General features: G+C 17.8%; 7 protein-coding genes across 7 annotated transcripts; 3 read left to right on the forward strand and 4 right to left on the reverse strand.

Annotated features, from left to right (window-relative positions):
- Positions 1 to 814: 814 nt before the first annotated feature.
- Positions 815 to 1,466, reverse strand: PADL01_1411900 (nuclear transport factor 2, putative; the record flags this gene model as incomplete). The annotated part of the gene is made up of 3 exons (XM_028684396.1): positions 815 to 849; positions 970 to 1,232; positions 1,387 to 1,466. 3 exons carry the CDS (start codon positions 1,464 to 1,466, stop codon positions 815 to 817), a joined length of 378 nt encoding a protein of 125 aa, XP_028540478.1.
- Positions 1,467 to 3,065: 1,599 nt separating this feature from the next.
- PADL01_1412000 (conserved Plasmodium protein, unknown function) lies at positions 3,066 to 12,560 on the reverse strand (the record flags this gene model as incomplete). Its single annotated transcript, XM_028684397.1, has 5 exons — positions 3,066 to 9,282; positions 9,522 to 11,308; positions 11,428 to 11,909; positions 12,126 to 12,311; positions 12,449 to 12,560. 5 exons carry the CDS (start codon positions 12,558 to 12,560, stop codon positions 3,066 to 3,068), a joined length of 8,784 nt encoding a protein of 2,927 aa, XP_028540479.1.
- A 2,818-nt stretch (positions 12,561 to 15,378) lies between these two features.
- On the forward strand, positions 15,379 to 16,768 carry PADL01_1412100 (actin II; the record flags this gene model as incomplete). The annotated part of the gene is made up of 2 exons (XM_028684398.1): positions 15,379 to 15,826; positions 16,086 to 16,768. 2 exons carry the CDS (start codon positions 15,379 to 15,381, stop codon positions 16,766 to 16,768), a joined length of 1,131 nt encoding a protein of 376 aa, XP_028540480.1.
- Positions 16,769 to 17,534: 766 nt separating this feature from the next.
- Positions 17,535 to 19,022, reverse strand: PADL01_1412200 (deoxyhypusine synthase; the record flags this gene model as incomplete). The annotated part of the gene is made up of 1 exon (XM_028684399.1): positions 17,535 to 19,022. One exon carries the CDS (start codon positions 19,020 to 19,022, stop codon positions 17,535 to 17,537), a length of 1,488 nt encoding a protein of 495 aa, XP_028540481.1.
- A 1,097-nt stretch (positions 19,023 to 20,119) lies between these two features.
- Positions 20,120 to 21,682, forward strand: PADL01_1412300 (AAA family ATPase,putative; the record flags this gene model as incomplete). The annotated part of the gene is made up of 1 exon (XM_028684400.1): positions 20,120 to 21,682. The coding sequence occupies one exon, from the start codon at positions 20,120 to 20,122 to the stop codon at positions 21,680 to 21,682; it is 1,563 nt and encodes a 520-aa protein (XP_028540482.1).
- A 266-nt stretch (positions 21,683 to 21,948) lies between these two features.
- PADL01_1412400 (AAA family ATPase,putative) lies at positions 21,949 to 23,460 on the forward strand (the record flags this gene model as incomplete). The annotated part of the gene is made up of 1 exon (XM_028684401.1): positions 21,949 to 23,460. The coding sequence occupies one exon, from the start codon at positions 21,949 to 21,951 to the stop codon at positions 23,458 to 23,460; it is 1,512 nt and encodes a 503-aa protein (XP_028540483.1).
- Positions 23,461 to 23,979: 519 nt separating this feature from the next.
- PADL01_1412500 (glycylpeptide N-tetradecanoyltransferase, putative) lies at positions 23,980 to 25,618 on the reverse strand (the record flags this gene model as incomplete). Its single annotated transcript, XM_028684402.1, has 4 exons — positions 23,980 to 25,026; positions 25,203 to 25,250; positions 25,366 to 25,488; positions 25,604 to 25,618. The coding sequence occupies 4 exons, from the start codon at positions 25,616 to 25,618 to the stop codon at positions 23,980 to 23,982; spliced, it is 1,233 nt and encodes a 410-aa protein (XP_028540484.1).
- Positions 25,619 to 26,526: the final 908 nt, after the last annotated feature.

Below are 26,526 nucleotides of genomic sequence, written 5' to 3' on the forward strand. Positions count from 1 at the left end.
GAGTTAACCCTATCATACTATATAATTTAGTTAATATTAAAATAATAGGACATATTAAATTATTTTTATTTTATTTTATTTTATTTATTTATTTATTTTATTTTTTCTTATCGTACCTTTATAATTAGTAAATATATATATAAGATAAAAATAAAGACATAATATTGATATATAATATGTATTACACAACATTAACTATTTATTTTTAAATATATAATATAATAAAAAAAATAGAAGAAGGAAGTATAAAAACATATAAAAGAATTGTAATTTTAAGTATAGGGAATAATTAATCCTTTATTTTATTATCAAAAAGTTAAATATTAATATATATATTAAGCATTATATATTTTCATATACAAATTTCTTGTAGGTCTTGTGTTATATATATATATATATATATATATATATATATATTAATTCTTTTTATATATAAAAGGTATTCAATATAATACATATAAATATAAACATATACATATATATATATATATATATATATATGATATCCATAAAATGAAAATATATAATATAATGAATTAAAATGAACAACAACTTTTAAATTATATTCCTTCTTAGTTGTAAAAAAAAAAAAAAAAAAAAAAAAAAATAATAATAAAAATAAAAATAAATAAATAAGTTGAATTACGTGCAATATTGAAATTACAGAATGTTTATTTATCCAGTCGTAATCCTACTTATATTATGTTTCTTCTTCATTTCCTTATTTGGCATTATATATATATTTTTATTTTATTATTTTATTTTATTTTATTTTTTTTTTTTGTTATTGCCTTTCTATTATGTTTTGGTTAATTTAACTAATGCAAAATCTGAATAAGTCATTAAAAACTGAAGGGAAAAAAAAAAAAAAAAAAAAAAAAAAAAAAAAAAAATTATAATAATATAATATATATATATATTTATATATATAATAAGCTTATGAATTATATATAAATATTTTGTTCTTACTAAAATATCCACCACTGGGTAATGGAAAAAGGTGAAAACTTCTACAGAATTTTAATGGTTTATTTTCTTCAATAATAATATCTCCACATACTAATATTAAAATTCCATTATTTGGAGTTGGTTGTATATCTAAGCTTAAACATTTATGAACAACAGTAGGGGGTAATTTATTTAATCTTTCAATTATTTGACTAGTTCCTCTACATTGATCATTTTCAAAACTCATCATACTTATATCTTTATATAATGCAGCCAATTCATTCCTAAAAAAAAAAAAAAAATTATATAACATGAATGAAAAAATAACAATAAAAATAAGAATAATAAAATCAGTACTCATTTATATATGTCATGGTACAGATATATAATAATACATACATATTATATTATTTTTTATTTTTTATTTTTTTTTCCAACCTTCCAGTGTTAAATAACTGAAAGTAGTGATTAACAAATTCCTTGCCTATTTCTTCAAATTGTGGATTGAGCATATCCATTTTTAAAAAATATTTATATATAATAAATATAAAATTATTAAGTATATAACTATAAATATAAATATATATTTATATATATATTTAAAGAAATATCAAATATTATAAAATAAAATTAAACCCTGAAAAAATAAAAATCTTTTTAAAAAAAGTTTAATATATTTTGTTCTTATATTAAAACATATATAATATTATATAACAATAAAGATAAATAAAACTTAAATTATATTAAAAAAAAAATAATATATTTTTTTTATAATATATCAAAAGTTGTATAAAAATGTTTTTATAAAATTCATTTTTTATTATTTATTTATTTTTTTTATAAAAATAAAATATATATAAAATTAAAATTTATATATTTATTTATATATATATATAAATATAAAAAGAATAAAGAAATAAATCAAGGCACATATATTTTAAAAGGTACATAAATAAAGGTTATATAATTACTAAGTATTTTATTTATATGTATGCAATATATATATATACATAAAAATTTATGCATATATATAAATAATTATATTTTATAATAACAATTCAACAGAAGCACATGTGAATAAGTTTATATTTTTTTTATATTCATATAAAATTATTATATATAATATATTATGAATATTATTTTTATAATTTATGTACTTAAAATTGTTTTTTTTTTTTTTTACGCCATATTAATAAAATTAGCATAAAATAAAAATGTATACTTTTATAAATGTATATTAATATTATATATATATATATTATATATATATCACAATTTTATATTAATCACCTTATTTTTTAATTTAATTCCTTCTTTTTTTTTATATAATTAAAAAAGAGGCATAAATAAATATAATTGTTTTATTCACTGTCCTACTAATTTTAATGTTCTTTATTGAATATATAAAGTTTGAATTTAAAGATATCCCACATTTAATGTTATATATCATATATATATAATTAAATATAATATTATTTAGATTTTAATTTATATCTTGGTTTATTTTTCATATTATAAATATATAATGATCCTTTATTAAACAAAGCTTAATCAAATATTTATAAATACCGAAAGGTTTAAAAAAAAAAAAAAAAAAAAAAAAAAAAAATGTGTATTACATTCTTTTCTTACTTTCTTTCTTCATTCAATTTATTATAATAAATATAATACATACATATATTATATATATATATATATATATCATAATATTTGACATCTTTTACACTTTTGAATTATTGGGTTGATAAAATATCTCTAATGTGAAATATAAAAATAAATAAATAATATAATATAATATTACATTATATCATTATTCTTAAATTAAATGTTTATCTTTTTTTTCTTGTATATGTAAATAAAACAAATTCATAATATTAATTGTAACGTTACAAAATATATTACAAAAACAAGCACGTTTAAAAAATAATCAAAAGTTAAAGATATTCAATACAAAAAAAAAAAAAAAATAAAATAAAATAAAAATAAAATAAAAATAAAATAAAATATAGACAATTGGAATACTTAAGTATAATATATATATATATATATATATATATATATATTTTTGTATGACAAAAAAAATGAATTAATAAAAATACGATATATATTTATTCCTTTCAACTCTTATGTAGAGAAAATAAAAAATAGGAAGGTACATACATGTACGTGTTTATTCGACGTTTGCCTTTACTTTTTTTCGTTCTGTAAAAATTCTCATTTTTTTCTTTCTCACATATATTATAAAGATTCAATACATCCAAGAAATTCATATTTGAATAATTAATATCCACATTTGTCATTTCTATATATACATTATTTTGTATATAATAAGATATATTTTTTTCCATATGAAATTTATTTTTTTGTAATTTTTTTAATATACCTATTTGGAGTTCACATATCCTCTTATAAAATTGTCTTTTCATTTTTTTATAATATTTTTGATTATAAAAATAGGAGTCATTATTTAAAATAATATATGGCCCTAATTTGGAGTGTTTTTCAACGTGAAGGTTATTATAATATGGATATAATATTTCCATATTTTTATTATTAATATCATATATATTATTATTATATTCTTCGTGAGAACAATAGGGTATAATCGGGTCATATAAATATTCTTGCATATCTATTTTATTATTATTTAAAAATACTTCATCACATATATCATATATATGATTTCCTTTTTCATATACAAATGTATCTATACATTTTATTAATTTTTTTATTTTATGTTCATAATTATTTATGCTATCAGTAGTATTATTCATTATATCATTTTCATATATAGTTGATTTCATAATATTTTTTAAATTACTTAACATGAAATGATTAAGCTGATATTTATTATTTTGTTCAATATAATGTATATAATATTCTTTTATAAAATAACTTAAAAAAATGTATATATTCTTTTTACAATATATATCTTTTGATATAGGTATATAATACCATTTTTCATTATATTTCAAATCATAAGATATATTTGATGATATGTAATATTTCTTATATAGATAGAAATTATTGTAATATCTTAATATTAAATTAAATAAATTATAAAAAAAATATTTTTGATATGGATTTTTCTTATTTAATTGTATTATTGAAAATTCTCTATGTTGTCCTCTAGACAATTTAAATACTACTTTTTTTTTAAAAGAATATATAGGTACATAATAATATACATATTTTTTTATATTACTAAGAAATCGTTTTTTATAATATTCTGATTGAATAATTGTTGGTCTATATCCTTTTGTCAAATATAATACACTCTTACTAAAATTTTCTACTGATTTATCCCATGTATATGGTCTTAAGTAATCTATAATTTTAAAAATAATCTCATGATTATGTATATCTATATGTATCAACAAAGAATAATCCATAATATCTTGAGAACATAAAAAGTTCGTGTCTTCATTTAATGAATCCATTAAATATTTATAATCATTATATTCTAAATTTATAACTTTAGATTTTATATAATCCCTAAAGTTATCATCAAATAAAACATTATAATTTTTTAAAGCATTATAATTATCAATTGTAAAATTATTATATTTTTCTATAGAATTAGAACTATTATCTACATTTCTATTATTACCTACATCATTTCCTATAAAAGAATGATAATAGTAATAATAATAATACATACTATCTTCCATATTCTCTTTTTTATTATCAACAATTCTATTTATTTCATAATTATTATGAACATCTACTTCTTCTAATTTATATTTATTATCATTACTTCTCATATTATTTATATGATGCATATTATTTGTATCATCTACACATATATCTTTCATATCTTCCTCTTTTAGTTTTTTATTTCTTTTTTGTAACCAAATTCTTTTTGTTCCTAAATATTCTAAGGATACTGTAGGTCCATATAAATATACATTTCTCATATTCTTTCTATAATCTTCTCTTAACATTTTTTTCTTTTTCATCATTTTAAATATACTCCTATTTAATAATATATACATTTTGGTGTCTTCTAATATTTCCTTAAGGAACAGATTTTCATTTTTACACCTGTGCACACTATCATAGATATGATAAGCTAAATCATTTTTCAACTTATTATTATTTTTGTAAATATATATATATTTTGTCTTCTTTTTTTGTTTGTTTTTCATTGTCATATTATATAATTTTATTGGACTTACTATTCTTGGAATTATAAAAACATTTATGATACCTCTTATTATTTTTTTTCTTATTCGTTTAAACATTTTATTAATCTTTTCTTGATTAATTTGTTTTACTTTTTTTCTATGAGATAATAAATTTTTTTTATTTTTATCGTTTCGAACATCTATACCTTCATCATCATTATTATTATTATTATTATTATTATTATTATTATTGTAATCATTTTTATATTTGCTGTTCATATCTTCTTTTGGTTTTCTTTCTAACCCTTCCATATTCAATCGATTGATAAAAATGCATGGACTTTTTTCATCTTTTCGTATCTCTATATTAGATTCTTCTTCATTTATAACATTATTATTATGATATTGTTGTGTTGTTTCTTTTATTGATTCTTTTATTGGTTGCTTCATTTGCTGATGTATTTCCTCTTTATCTTCTTGTTGCACTTCCTTTTGTATTTCATTATTTTTTAATAGTTCTACTAAATAATCCTCAGAATTATTATAATCACAATTAGGTAAAAAGGATAACGGCTCATCACTCATATCATTGACATTTGAAGATATTTTATTCTTAACTTCTTTTGCATTATCTAAAGATAAAAACTCCAAATAAGCATTTTTATTATATATCATACTACATTCATCATCTTTTCTTTCTTGTAATATAGTATCTTTTAAATGTTTCTCTCTATGCATATATTTTCTAAATGTTTTTAAATTATCAGATATACCAGAAGAATAATCATCTGACATATATTTATCTTCTGTTATTTTACATGTATTCAAAGAATAACTTTCATTTCTTCCAAAGAAGAAAAATGGGAAGCTGCTTCTTCTTTTCTGTTTAATTAATTTTTGTAAATTTTTTTTTTTTCTTGCTCCTTTTATGTCAAATATTAAAATTTTTGAATTTGGATTTTCAATTTTTACATTTTCTAATATAATATATGTTTTTATATTTTTTTTATTTCTTTTTTTTATTTCAACTTGATATAACCCATACATATAACATAATAATGATTTTTTTTTTTTAAAAACAATATCGGAGAAATATTGAAAGAATTCTTTATATTTATTAATAAATGATTTAAATTCATATTTATTTATTTCTTTTATTATAAATTTATCATCATATGTTTTAACAAAATGTCTTTTTTTATGATCAAAATTTATGAAATTACTTTTTTTAAGAGACTTCATAAAATCTTCTTCTTTATCACATAACAATTTTCTTAAATAATGAAATTGTAAAGGAAAGTATATGTTCACACATATATTTTCATTTAAATTTATAGTGAATATATCTTCATTCTTACAATTAATATAATAATCTATATCTTCATTTTTTAAATTTACACACAAATTATTAATACATCTTTTAATATATGTATTTATATTATAACAATTTAACGTATTACCTAAAATAAAGGATATATTCTTTATTTCGGTTTCTGAATCTTCAATATTTCTTTTCTTGCTAACAATTAAATTATCACAATAATCATAATAATTATCATCACTACTATTACTACTATAACTACTATTATTACTATTGCTACTATTATTATTACTATTATTGTTATTATTTTTATTTTTATTTTTTTGCTTGATTTTTTCTCCTTTTTGTTGCCTCTCCTTTTCATATAGAACTTTTAATTTATTCTTATATACATCAGATAATAATGAATGAAATATTATATTTGATGTATCATTTGGATTAAAAACAAAGAAATAACAACCACTTGTACCTTCATCTTTATGTTCTTTGTCTTGCTCTTTCTCTTGCTCTTGCTCTTGTTGTTGTTCTTTTTTTTTTCTTTTTTTTTTTTTTTTCATATCCTCAAATATTATATATCTATCCTGTTCAATTATTTTTCCTAAATAATGATAAAATAAATTCTGATTACTGGTTTCATTTTCCTCGTTATTATTTAAATTATACATATAGATAATTTTTTTCTTTCGACAACTTTCTATATTGTATAGATAATTCCTTTCCTTTGTATACAATTTTAAAATATCATATTCTTTATTAACAACAGAATTTGTATTATCTATTATCTGTTTGTTTTCATTTGTCACAGAAACAATATTATTAAAATTATGATAACAATTCATAATATTATATAATAATGAAATTTCTTTTTTTCTTCTATTCTTTATAAAAAAATTCCTATTATTATATATACCTTGATTATATTGTAATAAACCATTAACATTAACATTAATATTAATATTATTATTATTATTATTATTATCTTTTTTATCCTTAGATATTATTTCTTTGCCTTCCTCATTAATATGTTCATAAAAAAATATTGGAATATGGTATTCTTTTTTTGTAGATTCAGATATTAATATGTGTAAATTTTCAATATTTCCTTTCTTCCTATATCTTTCCATATTTTCAATTACATTTAATATACTCTGATTAATTCTTTCTATTATAATAATATAAAGAGAAAAAAATATTTCTATATCTAAAGATAAAGATTTATTATTATACATTAATTCTATTATTGCATAATAATAAAAATTAGTAAACACATTTATTAAATATTTCTTATATTGAATCATTTGTTTTTTAAACCTTTTATATATAAAATATTCTTTAATAAATATTTTCTTTGTTTTCTTCATATTATTAGATGATACATCTCTTATTATATTTGTATTATAAGAATTATAATTTGCAGATTTATCTATATTAATATTATTATTATGTTCATATATATGATCATATAATACATCTCCTTTATTATTATTATTATTATTATCAAATATTGTAGATGTCTTACCATTTAATGTATCATTTATATTTAAAATATTTTTATCTATCTCCTGAGTATTATTATTTGAATGTATATATGTCTGTTTCATCGTGTCTATTATATTTGTAGTATTATTAGATTCTAACAAATTTATTTTTGACATATCTTCTTCATACACATTTTTAAATCTTTCTTTTGTGTTGTCTCTTTCCTCTTTAATTGATAAATAATTATATTCCATTGAATCATAGGATGCATACATTTTGATTAAACGATAGCACTGATTTCTTTTAATAAACATATTTTTATTTAATAATGTTATAATAAAATTAATCATAATATAAAAATTATAAAAAATTCTCTTCATAATAAATAATACATTAAAAAAGAGTAAAGCGCAAAAATTTCTAATTTTAATAAATTTGCATTTATCACATATATTCTTAAAATATAATGGAGAAGAGGAATTGATAGGATTTGTGTTTTGATTAAGTGTATTTTTCAAATTATTAATATATTTATTATTATTATTATTATTGTTGTTGTTGTAATATTTTTTATTATATTTTTTTTTTTCTTTATTTTTTCTCCTATCCTGTTTGTTTTTATTTTTATACATGTCCATATTTTTAGACCTGTAATAATGTATAGCACAATTATATATTAAAAATTTAAATGAAGAATATAATGGTAACATTGAACTATTAAAAAAAGGGAAATTTTCTATTATATTATATAAATTAAAGTTACTATAAAGATTCTCATTTTCAAATTCATTTTTATTACAATATGTATTTAATATATTGGTTAAGCATTTACATGGAAAATAATAAAATATATCATTATATATTATATTTTTTATATTTTTTTTAATATATAATTTAATATTTCTTTTTACATTATCTATTATAAGATTTGTTCCTTTGCATTTATTTAAATTGTATATATTTCCAACTATTTTATATTTTTTATTATCTTTTTTTTTATTTTTTTCATACTTCATAATATATTCATTTTTATCATATAAACTAGCTATACCTTTTCTTTTTCTTACAATACTTTTATATATATTATTTTGATTCAAATGAAGAGATATTTTTATATTTCTAAAATTTATTACATAACTATTATTTACACCATTATGATTACAATAAACATTTCTATAATTCTCTGAATAAATTATACATAATATAAATTCAATAAATGATATATTTATATTCATATCCCTTTCTTCAATACTATTACATTTTTCACATATAATCCTTAAAAATATGCCATCCTCTGATTCTTCAGTTTTTTCTTTTTTAAATAATATCAACACACGTCTTAGAAATATTTGTATGCACATTTGATGATAGCATAAATAATTCTTACACATATCAAAAGGACACATCCTAAAAAATAAAATAAAAAAAAAAAATATATATAATATATATATGTATGTATATATATAATTGCTTGCATCAACAAGTTATAAGGAAAAAAAAAAAAAAAAAAAAAAAAGTATATAATTAAAAATAATTTTGAAAAACGAAACATATTTTATTCATTATATTCATTTTATTTATTTTATTCATTTTATTTATTTTATTTATTTTATTCATTTTATTTTATTTTATTTTATTTTTCTTACAGCTTCGAACTCAAGGAATGAATAATATAAACAAATTGCTGAAGAGAAATGTCAAAAACATACTTGTGATTAAAAAAGAAATTGTAGAACAATCTTTTACTACTTTGATGTTGATTATCAAACATGTACATATTTATATTATTGTAAATATTATTTATATGCATATAATTTGGACAGATAAAATAAATTATCATTTCTATATTTTTCGCTGATTGAAAATTGTAGCAATAATATAGAATATTTTGTTTTATTACATTTTCTATTTTTTCATTCATTTTTTTTTCTATATGTATTTGATTTTTTGGAGTGAATTGTGCATGAAATATTTTCATTTGATTTAAGAATAATTCATCATCAAAAATAATATTTTTATTATTATAATTTAAATATAAACTGTTAATTATTTTTAAATAATAATATAAATATTCATAATTGATATCAGAATTTCTCATAAAACTGTTAAAAAGAAAATAATTAACAATATTAATAATTTTATTTTTTTCTGAATTATTGAAAAAGCAATGCTCATAATTATTATATATTTGTTGTTTAATAATACTATTACTTTTTATAATTGAATATAAAGCTTTCATACGTTCACGTCTTAAAGGGTTAGGAATATTTATTAAATGAAATAAATTAGACATAAGATTTATAGGAGTGATTTTCTTTTTTCTTTTCATATTATTATTTTTTTTTATTTCATTATTGTAATAGAAAAAAAAAGATGATGATATTATTAATAAATTTATATTCTGATAATATGTATCATTAGATACATTTGTATATTCTTTTATATTTCTTTCTGGTAAACATATAAATGATCTATTCATATAATTATTTATATACATTTGCTTATATATATGAAATGTTAAAAATATACAAAATTGTAAAATTTTTTTTACCTTTTTAATTATAACTATATTTTTTAAATGATTTATAAGTACCCATTTTTTATTTTGTTGTATACTACATTCTTTTTCATATAAACTTATTTTCTTTTCTTTATTTATAAAATAATAATCTATAATATAATCATCCTTCTTATTTTTATAATATATATTTATAAAATTATCTAATATATTTTCTTTTTCGATTTCTTTCTTTAATAACACATCAACATTATTATGCATATTTTCAAAATACTCATATGTATTCTTTTCATTTATTGAACATATATTATCATAATTATTATTCTCACAACTATTTATATAAGACTCATTGTTATTATTCCCTTTTCTTCTTTTTTTTATTATCTCACTTGTTATATTATTATCACTAATATCTTGTTTTCCAAATATACATATCGTTAAAAAATTATTATTACAACATAGAAAAATATTTTTTACATTTTTCTTATATTTTTGAATTTTAAAATAATTAGCTCGAGCAATATAACTCAAGTCAAAATTTTTTATATTCTCATAACTCAATATATTTTTACATAATAAGTTTGATAAACGACTCATATTTTTTTTTTTTATGCTCGTAAAAAAATATATTTTCTTACTAAGAAGTAACTTTTTAATATAATAATCTAATTCACCATATACTAGTATGATATTTATATTTTTATTGCTTAGATTCTTCCAAAACATATAAGTATAATTAGAATTGTGATTAAAATGACTTTCTAAAACATCATATTTTATTTTACGTTCCGCATTTAATAGTAATATTTTTGGGTTCTTAATTTCTAAATCGTCAAAATAAATGGAGCTATTGCTAAAAACAAGTCCGTATATATAAAAGCTGTGGTTTATATTTTTATAGGGGAAGTATTTAATCTAAGTCAAAAAAATAAAATAAATAATATATATATGAAAAAAAAAATATATATATATATATATATATTTTTTTTCATATGTGTCTATTTTTTTTATTTTTATTTTTTTTATTTTTTTACCTTTATATTGTTTAATATGTCATAACCATACGTAGGATAATACTTTGATATTTCATTAACAATATTAACAATATTAATATATAGATCCTTCTTTATTTTATAATAATGAAGCTTATTGATAATCAATTTATAAAAGTACTTGTTGAATTGTATATGCGTTTTCAAAGTAAAGTTAATGTTGCTGTGATATATATTTTTATTTTTTTCATTTTCAAAAAAATTAAAAAAAGGATTGAATGCTTCTTTAGATATAGTATCTCTTTTTTTATTTACATTAGTATCTATATGGTTCGGTGGCGTGTGTACATAATTTATTAGATCTTGTTTTTTTTTTTTTCTGAACAAATATTTTTGTTTAATCTTTTCAAAAACATGTTTTTTTTTCTTTTCTTCCTTTATAACATTTTCATAACACTTGTAAATTTTCTCGCTCTTTTTAATAATGTTGACATAAAACTTATTCTTATTTATCAAACTGTAATCTGAAATGTAAAAGGGGGGAATAAAAATGTAAGATAACAGATATTATATAAAAGAAGAGATATATTATTTTAAAGGAAAAAAAAAAATAAAAAAATAATAATAAAAATAAAATAAAAATAAATGAATATTAAACATGTCCCAATAATATATATATATATATATATGTATATATATTTTTATTTATTTATTTACATATATATTATTAATTTTCTTACCGTTTTTATTTATTTCGTATTTCATTAATACCTTCGGAGAAACATCTTGTTGTTTAATATTAAAATGGAGACTCTCTTTCTTGTAATTTTTCCTCTTCAAGATAGCTTTCGTTTTTTCAATTATGGGTTCCCCTTCATTTATGCATAAACTACTGAAATGATTAGACACACTGCTATTTCTAAATTCTAAAAAGGAAACAAATGTATATATATAATATATATATAATATATATATAATATATATATTTATTTATTTATTTAGATACATTATTTTAAATATATATACATATATATATTTTTTCTTTTGGATAATTCCAACTTACCATTAAAAAGAGGATAATTAAAAATCCATTCAAAAAACTTTTTTGAAGGATTTAATTGTTTAGGATTATTCTGGAAACTTACATATCGGTCTGATAATTTTTCTTCTTCCATACTTATCTTTATATCATTTCATAGAGGTAGTAAATATCATAACAAAATGAAGATATAACAATTTATATAAAATATATATATATATATATATATATATATATATATATATATATATATTTTATTATTATTCCATTTTTAGCTGTTTTTCTTTTTTTTTTTTTTTTTTTTTTTTTTTTCTCCTTTTTTTAAACATTAATGGGAGAAAAATTAAAATGAAAACAAATAAATATTGTATAATAATTTAAAATATATTTTTTCTATTCTTTAAAATTATATTATTTTATAAAAATAGCCATTTAAAAATAATCACAAATATATAAATAAATTAAAATATATATATATAATATATATATTTATATATATATATATTTATTAACTTTATTTTTATTTTATTTTTTTTATTTTGTTGTTAAAATAAATAATTTCATAACTTGTTCAAGATATGGAAAGAATACACATAAAAAATAAAAGCTAACAATTAAAATATTAAAAAATAACAACAAAATTAAAATTATATAGTGACATATAACAATAAGAAAATGATTTATAATCTGTTTATAATATAATACTAATTATTTTTTTTTTTAAAGATTTACATACAAATAAAATATTCATCCTCCAATATGTATAAATAATTATTCGTTCATACTACTCTATATATTATATGAAATTAAAAGAAAAATATATTTTTCTAATTAAGAAAATAATTGTTTTTTTAAAATTCAGATGATATATATATAATATATTTTTTGGATTATTTTTTTGTACAATTTATTGGGGAAATTGAAAGGAAAGGGAAAAAACAAAAAACAAAAAACAAAAAAAAAAAAAAAAAAATTCAAATTATTATTAAGATTATATTAATATATATATATATATATATATATATATATTATTAACATATATATTTTAAAATTTCCCTACAAAAATAACACCATTTTGCTTTATTAAAAAAATATATATATTATATATATATTATATATATTTAATAAAAAGAATAATATGCCTTATAGTAAATATAAAACATTTAAGTTTTAGTCTTTTTATAATATATATGTATATTAAATGAAGAAGAAATATAAATATTTATAATATGTATTCCTTAGATTTATATGAATAGGAACCTTTATTTTCTATGTGATGATTTATTAATTTAAAATTGATTTATATTGACAAATTAATATTTAATGATAAAAAAAAAAAAAATTTTATTACCTCACATAAAAAAGATATCATATTATATATTTCTCAATATAACAAATGTTTGTCGTACAAATATAAAATATATATATATTATTATTATTATTTATAATATATTTTTTATTTGTCTTATGATTCAAGTATGTATAGATATTTTTTTTTTCCTCCTAAATGAAATAATATCTATATAGAAGCGTCCTCTTCATAATATTATATAAAGAAAAATTTATCATGACGAATATATATATATATATATATATATTATATATTTCCTTATAAAAATACACACAAACTTTAATTAAAACATTAAAAAGAAAAATAAAAAAATAAAAAAAATATATAATATATATAGTCTTTCCTTTATATATATATTATTTAAATATCGCTGATTTCTAAAATGTACTTTAATTTTCTTCAGAAAAATATACTACATATATAATTTGTAATAAATTATTACTCTTTATTTATTCTATACAAAAAAAATAATAAAAAAAAAAAAAAAATAATAATAATAATAATAATAATTATATATTAATATAATAATAAAAAAATATATATTTATATAATGAATAAATATTTCCAAATAAATGTGGGAACTGTGATAATATGTACGCTTTGTGTCGTGAATTTAAAAAATAACGTACATATATTATATAATATATATATATAAATAATTATAATATATATATATATATTTATTTATTTTTTAAATAAGAATTTTATTATCCCATTGAGAAAATTATAAATAAAAAAAAATATATACATTCGTACATATATATTATATATATATTTATTATATTATTAATTTTATTATTATATGATTTATTTAATTTTGTAGCTTTATATATTTTCTTTCCATTGTTCTTATAGATAATTCTTTTTAATTGTTATTTTATATTTTTAAAAAAAAGGACTATAATTGACTTGAAATATTATATATATTATAATTGACGTCGTTTTTTTCCATATATATATATATTATATATATTGTTGAAATATCGATAATTTCTTGATTAAATGATAATATTATTAAATATATAAAATAAAATAATATAAAATAAAGAGAGAGTTCCTTAAATAAGTACTCTTAATTCATAAAGTATGAAAAAAAAAAAAAAAAAAAAAAAAAAAATTTATATATGGATAATTTAATATATATATATATATATATATATATATATATATATATATATATTATATATATGTTTAATATATAAAATTTATGAAGAAATATAATTATATAAAAAGGTATAAATATTATAGTATATTTTTTATTTAATATTTTTCTCATTTTTTTTTTTTTATAGATAAAAACACACGCAAAAAATAAATAATAAAATTAATAGGATTATAAATAAATATATTATTATAAGGAAATACATACATAAATAAATACATACATATATATATATATATATATATATATATTATAAATAAAATAAAAGAAGGTATGTACAAACATAAAATTTCTCCCTATATTATATATATATGTATTATTTAATCTTCCTTTCTATATTGTCATTATAATATAACCTTAAGAATATATATATATATATATATATATATATATTTTAATTTACATAATATATGCTTCTATGTCCTATTTCTTTATGTTTAGATGTCTGAAGAAGCTGTTGCTTTAGTTGTTGATAATGGAAGTGGCATGGTGAAATCTGGTTTAGCTGGAGATGACGCTCCAAAATGTGTCTTTCCATCAATTGTTGGAAGACCTAAGATGCCCAACATTATGATAGGTATGGAACAAAAAGAATGTTATGTAGGTGATGAAGCTCAAAATAAAAGAGGAATATTAACTTTAAAATATCCAATAGAACATGGTATTGTTACAAATTGGGATGATATGGAAAAAATATGGCATCATACTTTTTATAATGAATTAAGAGTTTCACCTGAAGAACATCCAGTCTTATTAACTGAGGCTCCATTAAATCCTAAAACTAATAGAGAAAAAATGACTCAAATTATGTTTGAGACATTTGATGTTCCAGCTATGTATGTCAGTATACAAGCCATCTTATCCTTATATGCATCAGGAAGAACAACAGGTATACAATTAAAGCATTTTTATTAAAAAAAAAAAAATATATATATATATATTTTATATTGTGACTTTATTTGAGTACCTAAAATGTTTTTGAAAAATCGTCAAAAATTTTATGGAGAAAAAAAAAAAATTTTTTTTTTTTTTTTTTTATTATTACATTATGTTATACTATATTTTATGTAATTTTATTTTATATAATTTTATTTCATTTCATTTCATTTTATTTTATATCATTTTTTGCCATTAAATTTTCCCTATAGGTATCGTTCTTGATAGTGGAGATGGAGTGAGCCATACCGTTCCAATATACGAAGGATATGTATTACCCCATGCCATAAACAGAATTGACATGGCTGGAAGAGATTTGACATATCACATGATGAAACTGTTCACAGAAAGGGGTCATACATTTACGACAACAGCCGAAAGAGAAATAGTTAGAGATATAAAAGAAAAATTATGTTACATTGCAATGGATTATGATGAAGAACTAAAACGATCTGAAGAACATTCAGATGAAATAGAAGAAATATATGAATTGCCTGATGGAAATTTAATAACTGTAGGAAGTGAAAGATTTAGATGTCCAGAGGCCTTATTTAATCCAACATTAATAGGTAGAGAATGTCCTGGATTACACATAACAGCTTATCAAAGTATTATGAAATGTGATATTGATATAAGAAAAGAATTATATAATAATATTGTTTTAAGTGGGGGTACTACCATGTATAATAATATAGGAGAAAGACTAACAAAAGAAATGACCAATTTAGCCCCTTCTTCAATGAAAATTAAGGTTATTGCTCCACCTGAAAGAAAATATTCTGTATGGATAGGAGGATCAATCTTATCATCTCTTTCAACATTCCAACAAATGTGGATAACAAAAGAGGAATATGAAGATTCGGGGCCTAGTATTGTTCATAGAAAATGTTTCTAAGAATTTTATATAAAACAGAATGCATTATATATATATATATATATATATATATATTTGACAAAAAAAAAAAAAAAAAAAAAATTGGTTTCATTTCTGTATATTTGGCTAATTCATATTTGGTAAATATTTATAAAGTTCTGACATATACACATATATATGAAGAACACAAAATAATTTTTTTTTTTTTTTTTTTTTTTTTTTTTTTTTTTAAATTTCCATTTTTATGTCTTTAGTTTTTAATGTGTATTGAATTTGAATAGTAATATATATAATATGTATGCATATATATATACATATATATGACAAAATATATTCTTAATTATATTCGTTTACTTAAGTAGAATTTATATTTCCTAAATAATTAAATATTTTCCCCCATTACATAATATTATATATATATATACATAATATGACTACGTTTTTTCTCAATAATTAAATCTTATTTGTTTAAAGACTAAAATTTTTGGTAATTTATAATATGAATTTGTTTTACCATAAAAAAAAATATATATATATCTATGAAGTTGTATTAAAAAAATTTATTAATATATAATATTTTAATAATTTTAATTTTTTTTTTTTTTTTATTTCTAATTATGCATAAATATAGATAATACAAAAAAGTAGATATATATTAAAATTAAAAAATAAATACATATATATATATATATATATATATATATATATATTATATAAAAATATTGGGCCAATATATACCCATAATTTTAGTATTAGTTAATTATTTTTTATAAAAAAAAAAAAAGAATCAGCGACATTTTTTCCTGTTTTGGTCATATAAATAGAAGGAATTAAGAACCATTAAAGGAAATAAAATAGTTGCATCACCAAAAACTTTAACATGATTATTTGTTTGTCCATATTTTATTTTTCCCCATGATAAAGCTTCAGTTGTATTAGCACCACTATCACTTCCATCATATTCATTAGCAGTATTAACATAAACAGCATAATCTGCACCATTTCTCATTAAATTTGCATTACATACATGATGCTTGGGTAATCCCCCTCCAAGAATAATAATACCAGATTTATTGCAATTCATTGCAAGTGAATTAATTTTTTTAATATCTTTAACAATATCTAGAATTAAATTATTTTTAATTTTTCTTCCATAATTATGAAAAAATAAATTATCTCCTAAAGATCCATCTGTTAAACCTGGACAAAAAATTGGTATGTCATTTTTATAACACCAATATATTAATGAGCTTTCATGATTAATTTCTTTTCCTAAGATGTTAATAAATTCGGATGGACTTAAATAATACATGTCATCTTCATCATCTGAATCAGAATCATTATTATAATTATGTATATAATTATTTGTATTATCATTTATATTGTTATTTTTATTTGATATATTATTTGTGTTTATATTTGATTGTTTTATAAAATTTTCTTGATATTCATTATATTGATTTTTATTATGGTCATCCTTTTCCATCCCACACATATTGTTCCTATTAATATTATTATATTTTTTATTTCTTTTTTCTAATTTTTTTAAAAATAGTTGTTCATTTTTTTCATTTTGTTTATGTAACAATCTATTTAATATGGGTTGAAGCCAATCTTCAAATTTACAATAATTATCATTAGGTACAATTAAATTACCTATTCTATTCCATCCTTTTTTTCTTAATTTTTTTCCATTTAAATTAAAATCTCCTATATATGTATTAGAAAAGCATTTGATGATATCCTCCTCTATACCTCCAGCAGTTGTCACAACAACATCGATAAATTTATTTTTGGCTAGATAAACAAATATTTCTCTTAATCCACTAGAAATCATATTTGAAGTAAATGATAACCAAATAATACAATTTTTTTTCTTATTTTCATAATTATATAAATTATTTTCTTCATTATTAATACAATCATCATTAACATTATTCTGATTTTTATTATTCTTTTTATTAGTTTCTTCAGATTTTATATTTTCATCCTTATATTTATAATATATCATTTTATTAATTTCATCAATACTAATACCTAAGTTAGTTGCTTGGAATCCCATATATTTATACTGATTTATAAATTCATGTAACTTTACTTCTTTATCAAAATTTAGACCTTTCACTACATCTGTATTCTCTGGAATCATCGAAGATTTTATAAAAACAGATGCTTTCGCATCTTCAATATTATCACCTTCATTATGACTATCTGAATCACATTCATTCTCGCTTGTTATTTTGTTTACCTCTCTAAAAGAAACCTGTTCCACCATATTTTACATACAAATGGAAAGGAAAATATATAAACAAAAAAAAAAATATATATATAAAAATATATATATATAAAAATATATATATATGTATATATATTTTGATATAGTAATTATTCCTTTTCTATATCAATTAATATTCTACTTTTTAATTATTAAACATATTTCTATTAATCAATTTATTCTATAAATATAATTAATATATATAATATATATATAATGAATCATTAAATTTTTACATATATTATTTTATAAAGGAAAATACTGAAAAGCTATTTTTAAATTATGTAATATAGATCTTATAAAAATAACATATAGATTTTGTATATATATTATAATAATAATATTAGGCACAATATATTTTATTATTATTATATATATTAAACATATATATATATATATATATATATATATATATATATATATATATATTTATAATGATCTAAATAAATGTACGTTATATATATATATATATATATATATATATATATCCACCTATTTATTTATTATTATTATTTTTTTTTTTTTTTTGGATTCACATATATGTTATACTCCGAATAAATATATATTATATAAAAAAATATTAATGCATATCCAAATAAATAAATTTATAATTTTTTTTTAATATATAATGTATAATTTATTTGTTTTTTTTTTACATATTTATTAACATTTTATAATGACCATATAATTGTGAGTGGAATATGCATCTTTTATTCTTTATATCCCTTGAGAGGTATTTTATAATATGTGTCATTTGTTCTTATTATTATAAAGCATAATTATAATACCACAATAAATATATATATATATATATATATATATATATATTTATTATATTTTAAATAATTTGTTTTATAAAATAATGTCATGTTGTTAGGTCATATTCATTTGGCATACATATAAACATAATTTATAATATTTTTTTATAAGTATTAAAATATATATATATATATATATATATATATATATATATATATATATTTATTTGTTTATATATTTTATGAATTCCCATTTGTCATCAGTATTATTATGTTGTTCCGCTTTTTTTTTTTTTAAATATACATTTTAAAAACAGACATATATACACAACATTCAAGATGAATATTAATTTTTATGTTTATGATGATGAAGCAGATGATGAAATAATTTCTAGTAATTTTAATGTATACTGTTCAGATGAATTTTTAAAAATTCAGAACATCGAAAAAAACAGCAACGCTATAATTTATCATGAAATAAAGAATGAAGAAGAAAAAGAAGATGTAAATAATATTAGAAATATAAATATAAATAAAAATAATGAAGAAAAAACAGAAAAAGTGAAAGAACCAAATAATGTACAAAATTTTTTTGTATTATGTTGTTTTAAAAATTATAATGAATTGAATATAAAAAAAAAATTAGAAAATAATGGATTATATATTAATAAATATATAGTTAGATGTCTAAATATAGATATAAAAGAAAAAGAAGAAAAATATAAAAATAAAAATTGTAAAGATCAAAGTAATAATGATAAAAAAATATGTACACTTAAAGTGGATATAATAAAACCTCAATTATTTATACCTATTAAAGAAATTAAATTATATGTTGAAGAAGTCTTTAATAAATCTTATGAATATTTAAAAAGTTATCAATATGAAAATATAGATATATTACAATCATATTGGAGCAATATTAAAAGTAAAAACCTAGAAAAATATATTAACCTTTCTTTATTAAATACATGTTTGTTTGTTAATAATTTTTTAAAAATAAGTATATTAGGTGTCCAATCTTATATAACAGTTAAACATATTATTCTAATCAACAACAATAAAAAGAAAACAAAAATGAAAAATAAAAGGAAAGATGAAAAAGGAAGTCAACAAGATAAGCAAGAAAAAAATAACAATCAAAATACCAATCAAAATACCAATCAAAATAAGAACAATTTATGTGAGAACAATATGGTAGTACCTTTTATTGATCATAATTCCAAAATTGTTATTGTAACTAATGATGATATAAGAAACAATGTAGATGATAAATATTTTATAAATGAATATGAAGGAGAAAAAAACAATAATATAAAATTCAATCATATGAAAAATTTGAATTTAAAAAAAATGATGATAAATAAAAAAGAAAAAAAAGGATTAAATAAATTAGGAGGATATAATAAAATTAAAGAAGATATATATTATTATATATTAATTCCTTTAATATATAAACATATATATAATCAATATCATATTGATATACATAAAGGTATATTATTACATGGTCCTCCAGGGTGTGGTAAAACATATATTGCTTTATCAATAAAAGAGGAATTATTATTATTAAAAAAGAAATTTTATATGATTAAACAAGACAAAATAAAACAAAAAGAATTAAATAATAATCCAAAAAAGTATGTTCATTATAATGATGATGATTATTCATATAATTGTGATAATATTATTAACATACCAGAAATTGAAATATTAAAAAGTACAGATCTAATTGATCATAATAATACTGGATATAAAATTAATGAATTATTTTTAAGATGTCATAAAAGATATCAAGAAGAAAAAAAATGTAGCATAATTTTTATTGATGAAATAGAAATCTTATGTAAAACTAGAGAAGAAAATAATAATATGAATTTATATACATCGGTATTAAAATAATATGGATGGTATCAAAAAAGATACACATACTATTCTTATAGGTGCTACAAATTATATTAATAAAATTGATCTAGCTTTAAGAAGAAGTGGAAGATTTGATAAAGAAATTGAAGTTAATCTCCCTAATTTAAAAGATAGAATCTCTATTTTTAAAAAGAAATTAAATTTAATAAAAAATAATATAAATAAAAAAAAAATACATACATTAGCAGACCTATGTCAATCCTTCACTTGCTCGGATATTCAATTCTTTAATTAATATTTCTATGTTTCTAAACATAAAAGAAAATAAAATTATTTCACGTGATATATTTAAGAGATCACATATTGATACTTTACATCATACAAGCAATATTGAGAAGAAACAAGCAGGTGTATCATTAAAAGATTCGATTGAAAGGAAGGGGTGTGTAAATAAAATGGAAGATGATACGTCTGAAAATAAATATATAAATATAAAAAATAATAATAACATAAATCATTTGTATAATAATTCCTCAAGAGATATACAAAACAATATGTGTAATGATAATACATTGATTGATTATAATAAAAATAATTTATGTCCTTTAAAATATAAACATTTATTGAAAGCATTAAAATATATAAAACCATCAGGAATGAAAGAATTATATATAGATATACCAAGAACAAAATTTAAAGATATAGGAGGCTATAAATTTGTAAAAAGATGTATAAATGAATGTTTAATATATCCAAAGAAATATAAAAATATATATGATAAATATAATATAGATAGTCCTAAAGGTATATTATTATATGGTCCTCCAGGGTGTTCTAAAACTTTATTTGCAAAAGCTATAGCAAGTGAAATACATATGAATTTTATAAGTGTTAAAGGCCCAGAAATATTTTCTAAATATGTAGGTGAATCTGAAAAAAGAATAAGAAATATTTTTAAAAAAGCTAGAGAAAATCATCCATGTGTTATATTTTTTGATGAAATAGATTCTATAGCTGTTAATAGAAATAACAATCAAAATTTTGTATCAAATAGAGTATTATGTCAATTATTAAATGAAATTGATGGAATAACAAATAGATTAAATGTTATAATACTTGCTGCAACTAATAGACCAGATTTAATTGATCCAGCATTAATGAGACCAGGACGTTTTGATAGAATTATTTATGTCCCCTTACCAAATTATTCTTCCAGATTTTCTATATTAAAAAAAAATCTCAAATTTTTTAAAATTAATAATTTAATTCAATATGATAAGAAAAAAGATACAATAAATCATCATAACAATAAGAGTATTAAAAGAGAATGTATTGTAGATCATATACAACATATTGATGATACAAATAATTCAAATGAACAAACAAACAACAATATTACACCATCTTCTTATAATCATATTGAAAATTATACATTTAATAAAAATAATAATAAAATAAAAACAAATAATAATTCAACTTTATATAAACATAAAGATACACCATTTATAAATCTATGTCACCTCTTAGCAAAAAAAACAAAGAAATATAGTGGAGCAGAAATTGTTAATATATGTAGAGAGGCATCTATATGTGCCTTAAGACAAACATTAAAAGCAACAAAAAATAATAAAAACCAAATTATTAATACCCAAAATAATATTTCTCATAATGAAAATAAATATACATTTCATAAGGAACACCTTATTGGATTAAGTAAGAAACATTTTCTTCAAGTGTTAAAAAAAATTAAACCTCAAACAAGTGAATCGCTAATAAATTTTTATAAAAATTATAAGGAGCAAAACAAGGTATAAGCAAAAAAATAAAAAAAATAAAATAATAAAAAATAAAATAAATAAATATAAACATATATACATATAATAATAGATTGACATGGATAATTTTATGTATCAAAATGATTTTATAAAATAACATATTCTTAAAAATCATATACAAAAATATTGTGTTAATGGAAATATAAACATATTGTAAATAAAAAATTATTAAAAATATATACATTGAAATGATTGCACATTTTTTTTTTGTAACATTATAAATAAATAAATAAATAAATATATATATATATATATATATATGAAATAATATTTTTTTCATTTTTAAAAAATTTATAAAATATACATATAATATATATATATATATATATATATTTTTTTTTTAAAAATTGCTCATATAATTAAAGCATCGTCCTCTTTGGGGAATGTTAATATATTTTAGTCCTCAGACTATATAAATATATATATATATATATATATATAACATTAGTATGATTTAAAAAAAAATAATATAATAAGATAATAGTTATAAAATATAGATTATAATAAAACAATACCAATTTTTGAAGGGTCACATGAAGCACACTTCCAATTATATAAATAATATTTTAATGATCCATCTCCTTCTCCAAATTTGAGATCTTGAAAGACAGAATAATTCTGCATTACTTCTAGAGCATTAAAAACATCAAAATTATTTCTTTTGGCTAGACATATAGCATCTTGCATTAGATTTTTGAATGTTGTTGTTGTAGTGATATTATAAAATGAGAATGCTGCATTTAATATATTATATTTATTATTTCCTAGAACTTTTGATGGTAATGAATAGAAAGAAATTAAATCTTTAATATTTCCATCTTCTTCATTTACATATGTATATATAACTTGATCTATAGGCATAAACCAGTGGGCTACATCTTCTTTTGAAAATATAGCATGTAAATTATATTGTTTTAAATGATCATTCAATAATATTTGTAATGCATCAATATCTTTTTTTTTCATTGGTCTTAAATTTTTTATATTTAATATATCATCAATTCTATATAATTTTATAGCTCTACTCATAGTTAATCTAGTATTTAAACTTGAAAAACCTATTTCTATTAATTTCTTTACATTTATTGATCTATGAAAATATCTAGCAGTACTAACAGGCTTGGGTAAATAAACACCTGCTGTATATATAGCTTGCCATATATTTTGTAAATTAATTCTTCTTGTTATTTCTTTTATTAAAACAGGAGCTAATCTTTTAGATCTTAATGATTTATGAACACATAAAAAATTCACTTCAGCCATCTTTATTACATTCTTATTTACACACATATCAATAGGTATAGCACTTATAAATCCTACCAATTTATTTGTTGACTCATATTTTACACCTATATGCCAATCTTTTTGATAATTGGGAGAACTTAAAGCCCATAATAAAAACTCAGAAGAATAATTAAATCGAAATACATTATCGTCATCCTCTACATAATTATCTGTCAACAGGTTGTAAATATCGCTCCTATCTTTTTCGTTTCTTATATCGCATACGCACCACACATAGCCATTCGGAAGTTTATATTCCTCCTACGGTTAATAAAAAAATATAAAAATAAAACATAAAAATAAAATAAAAAAAAATAAAAAAAAATAAAAAAAAATAAAAAAAAATAAAAAAAAATAAACGTTGTTATCTTCTCAGTCTATATATATATATATATATATATATATATATATTGGTATATTTTTTTTGTTTATCTTACCTTTCTGACATCTTCTACTTTGTTATCGCTTATGAATGGCTCGTTAACCTACATAATGGAAATTTTGAAAATAAAAAATAAAATAATATGTAAACATAAAGATATTGACACATATATATATATATATATATTTATTTATATATTTTTTTATTTTTATTTTTACATTCTCATCAAATTCGTCATTTATTTTAGGAACAGGTTGCGTGTACCAAAATTTGTAATCGATTTTTATTTTATCTTTTGCATTTCTAATTAACTGATATAAATCCCTACCAACAAAATCTTTCTGTCATAAAAAAAAAAAAAAATAAAAATAAAATAAAATAAAATAAAATAAACATATAAATGTATACATATATGTGCATATATTTATATTTTATTTATTTTTCCACTCAGGTTACCTTATCATCATTCATTTTTTTTTTTTTTTTTTTTTATGAATATTACAAGTCTTATTCTTTCCTTCTTTATTTTAAGGTGTACTTCTTAAAAGATATTATTTCTTATAATATCTAACAAAATACAAATGAAAATATTTTCACATATATTATAAAAATGGATATATACATATATATATATATATATATTTATTTTTTATTTTTTGCTTTATTTTATTTTATCTGACATATGATTAAAAGAAATTCAAAAAAACAAGGTAATAAATAAATTATTAATTATTAATTCATGTTTAATAAATAATATATGGAAGATACATGAGGATACAATAAAAATATTTAAAAGGAAAAAAAAAAAAAAAAAAAAAAGATTTTCTTTCACCCTATGAAAAAATTACAATTTGTATTTTAAAATACATATACATAAAATATAATATACTTGTATATTTTTACAATAATAATATATAAATATATATATATACAAAGTAAAAGAAAGTATCTTATAAATAAATAAATATTTATATATATATATGCTGGTTTATTATTTTTTTTTTTTGTTGTAATTATATACATATCAAATATTCTTAGGAAAAAACAAATAAAAATTATATTTGTATTTCATAATAATTTTTTAAAAAAACTTAACCCGTTACAAATATGATTATTTTGATAATGTTTATATAATTATATAATATATATATATATAAAATAATTACATTTGTATCAATAATATTTATATGGGTATATTCTAATATGCATATATAATATATATAGTAATTATCAAATATTTTTTATTAATATAAGAAGAAATATGTTTATATATTTGCCGAATGAAATATTATATTACAAAAAAAAAAAAAAAAAAAAATATTTTTTTGTATGTTTATATAACTAATATATTATATATATTATATATGTATATAATATAT

This window comes from Plasmodium sp. gorilla clade G2 (assembly GCF_900097015.1).
Source record: "Plasmodium sp. gorilla clade G2 genome assembly, chromosome: 14".
Taxonomy (NCBI): Eukaryota; Apicomplexa; class Aconoidasida; order Haemosporida; family Plasmodiidae; genus Plasmodium; species Plasmodium adleri (nom. inval.).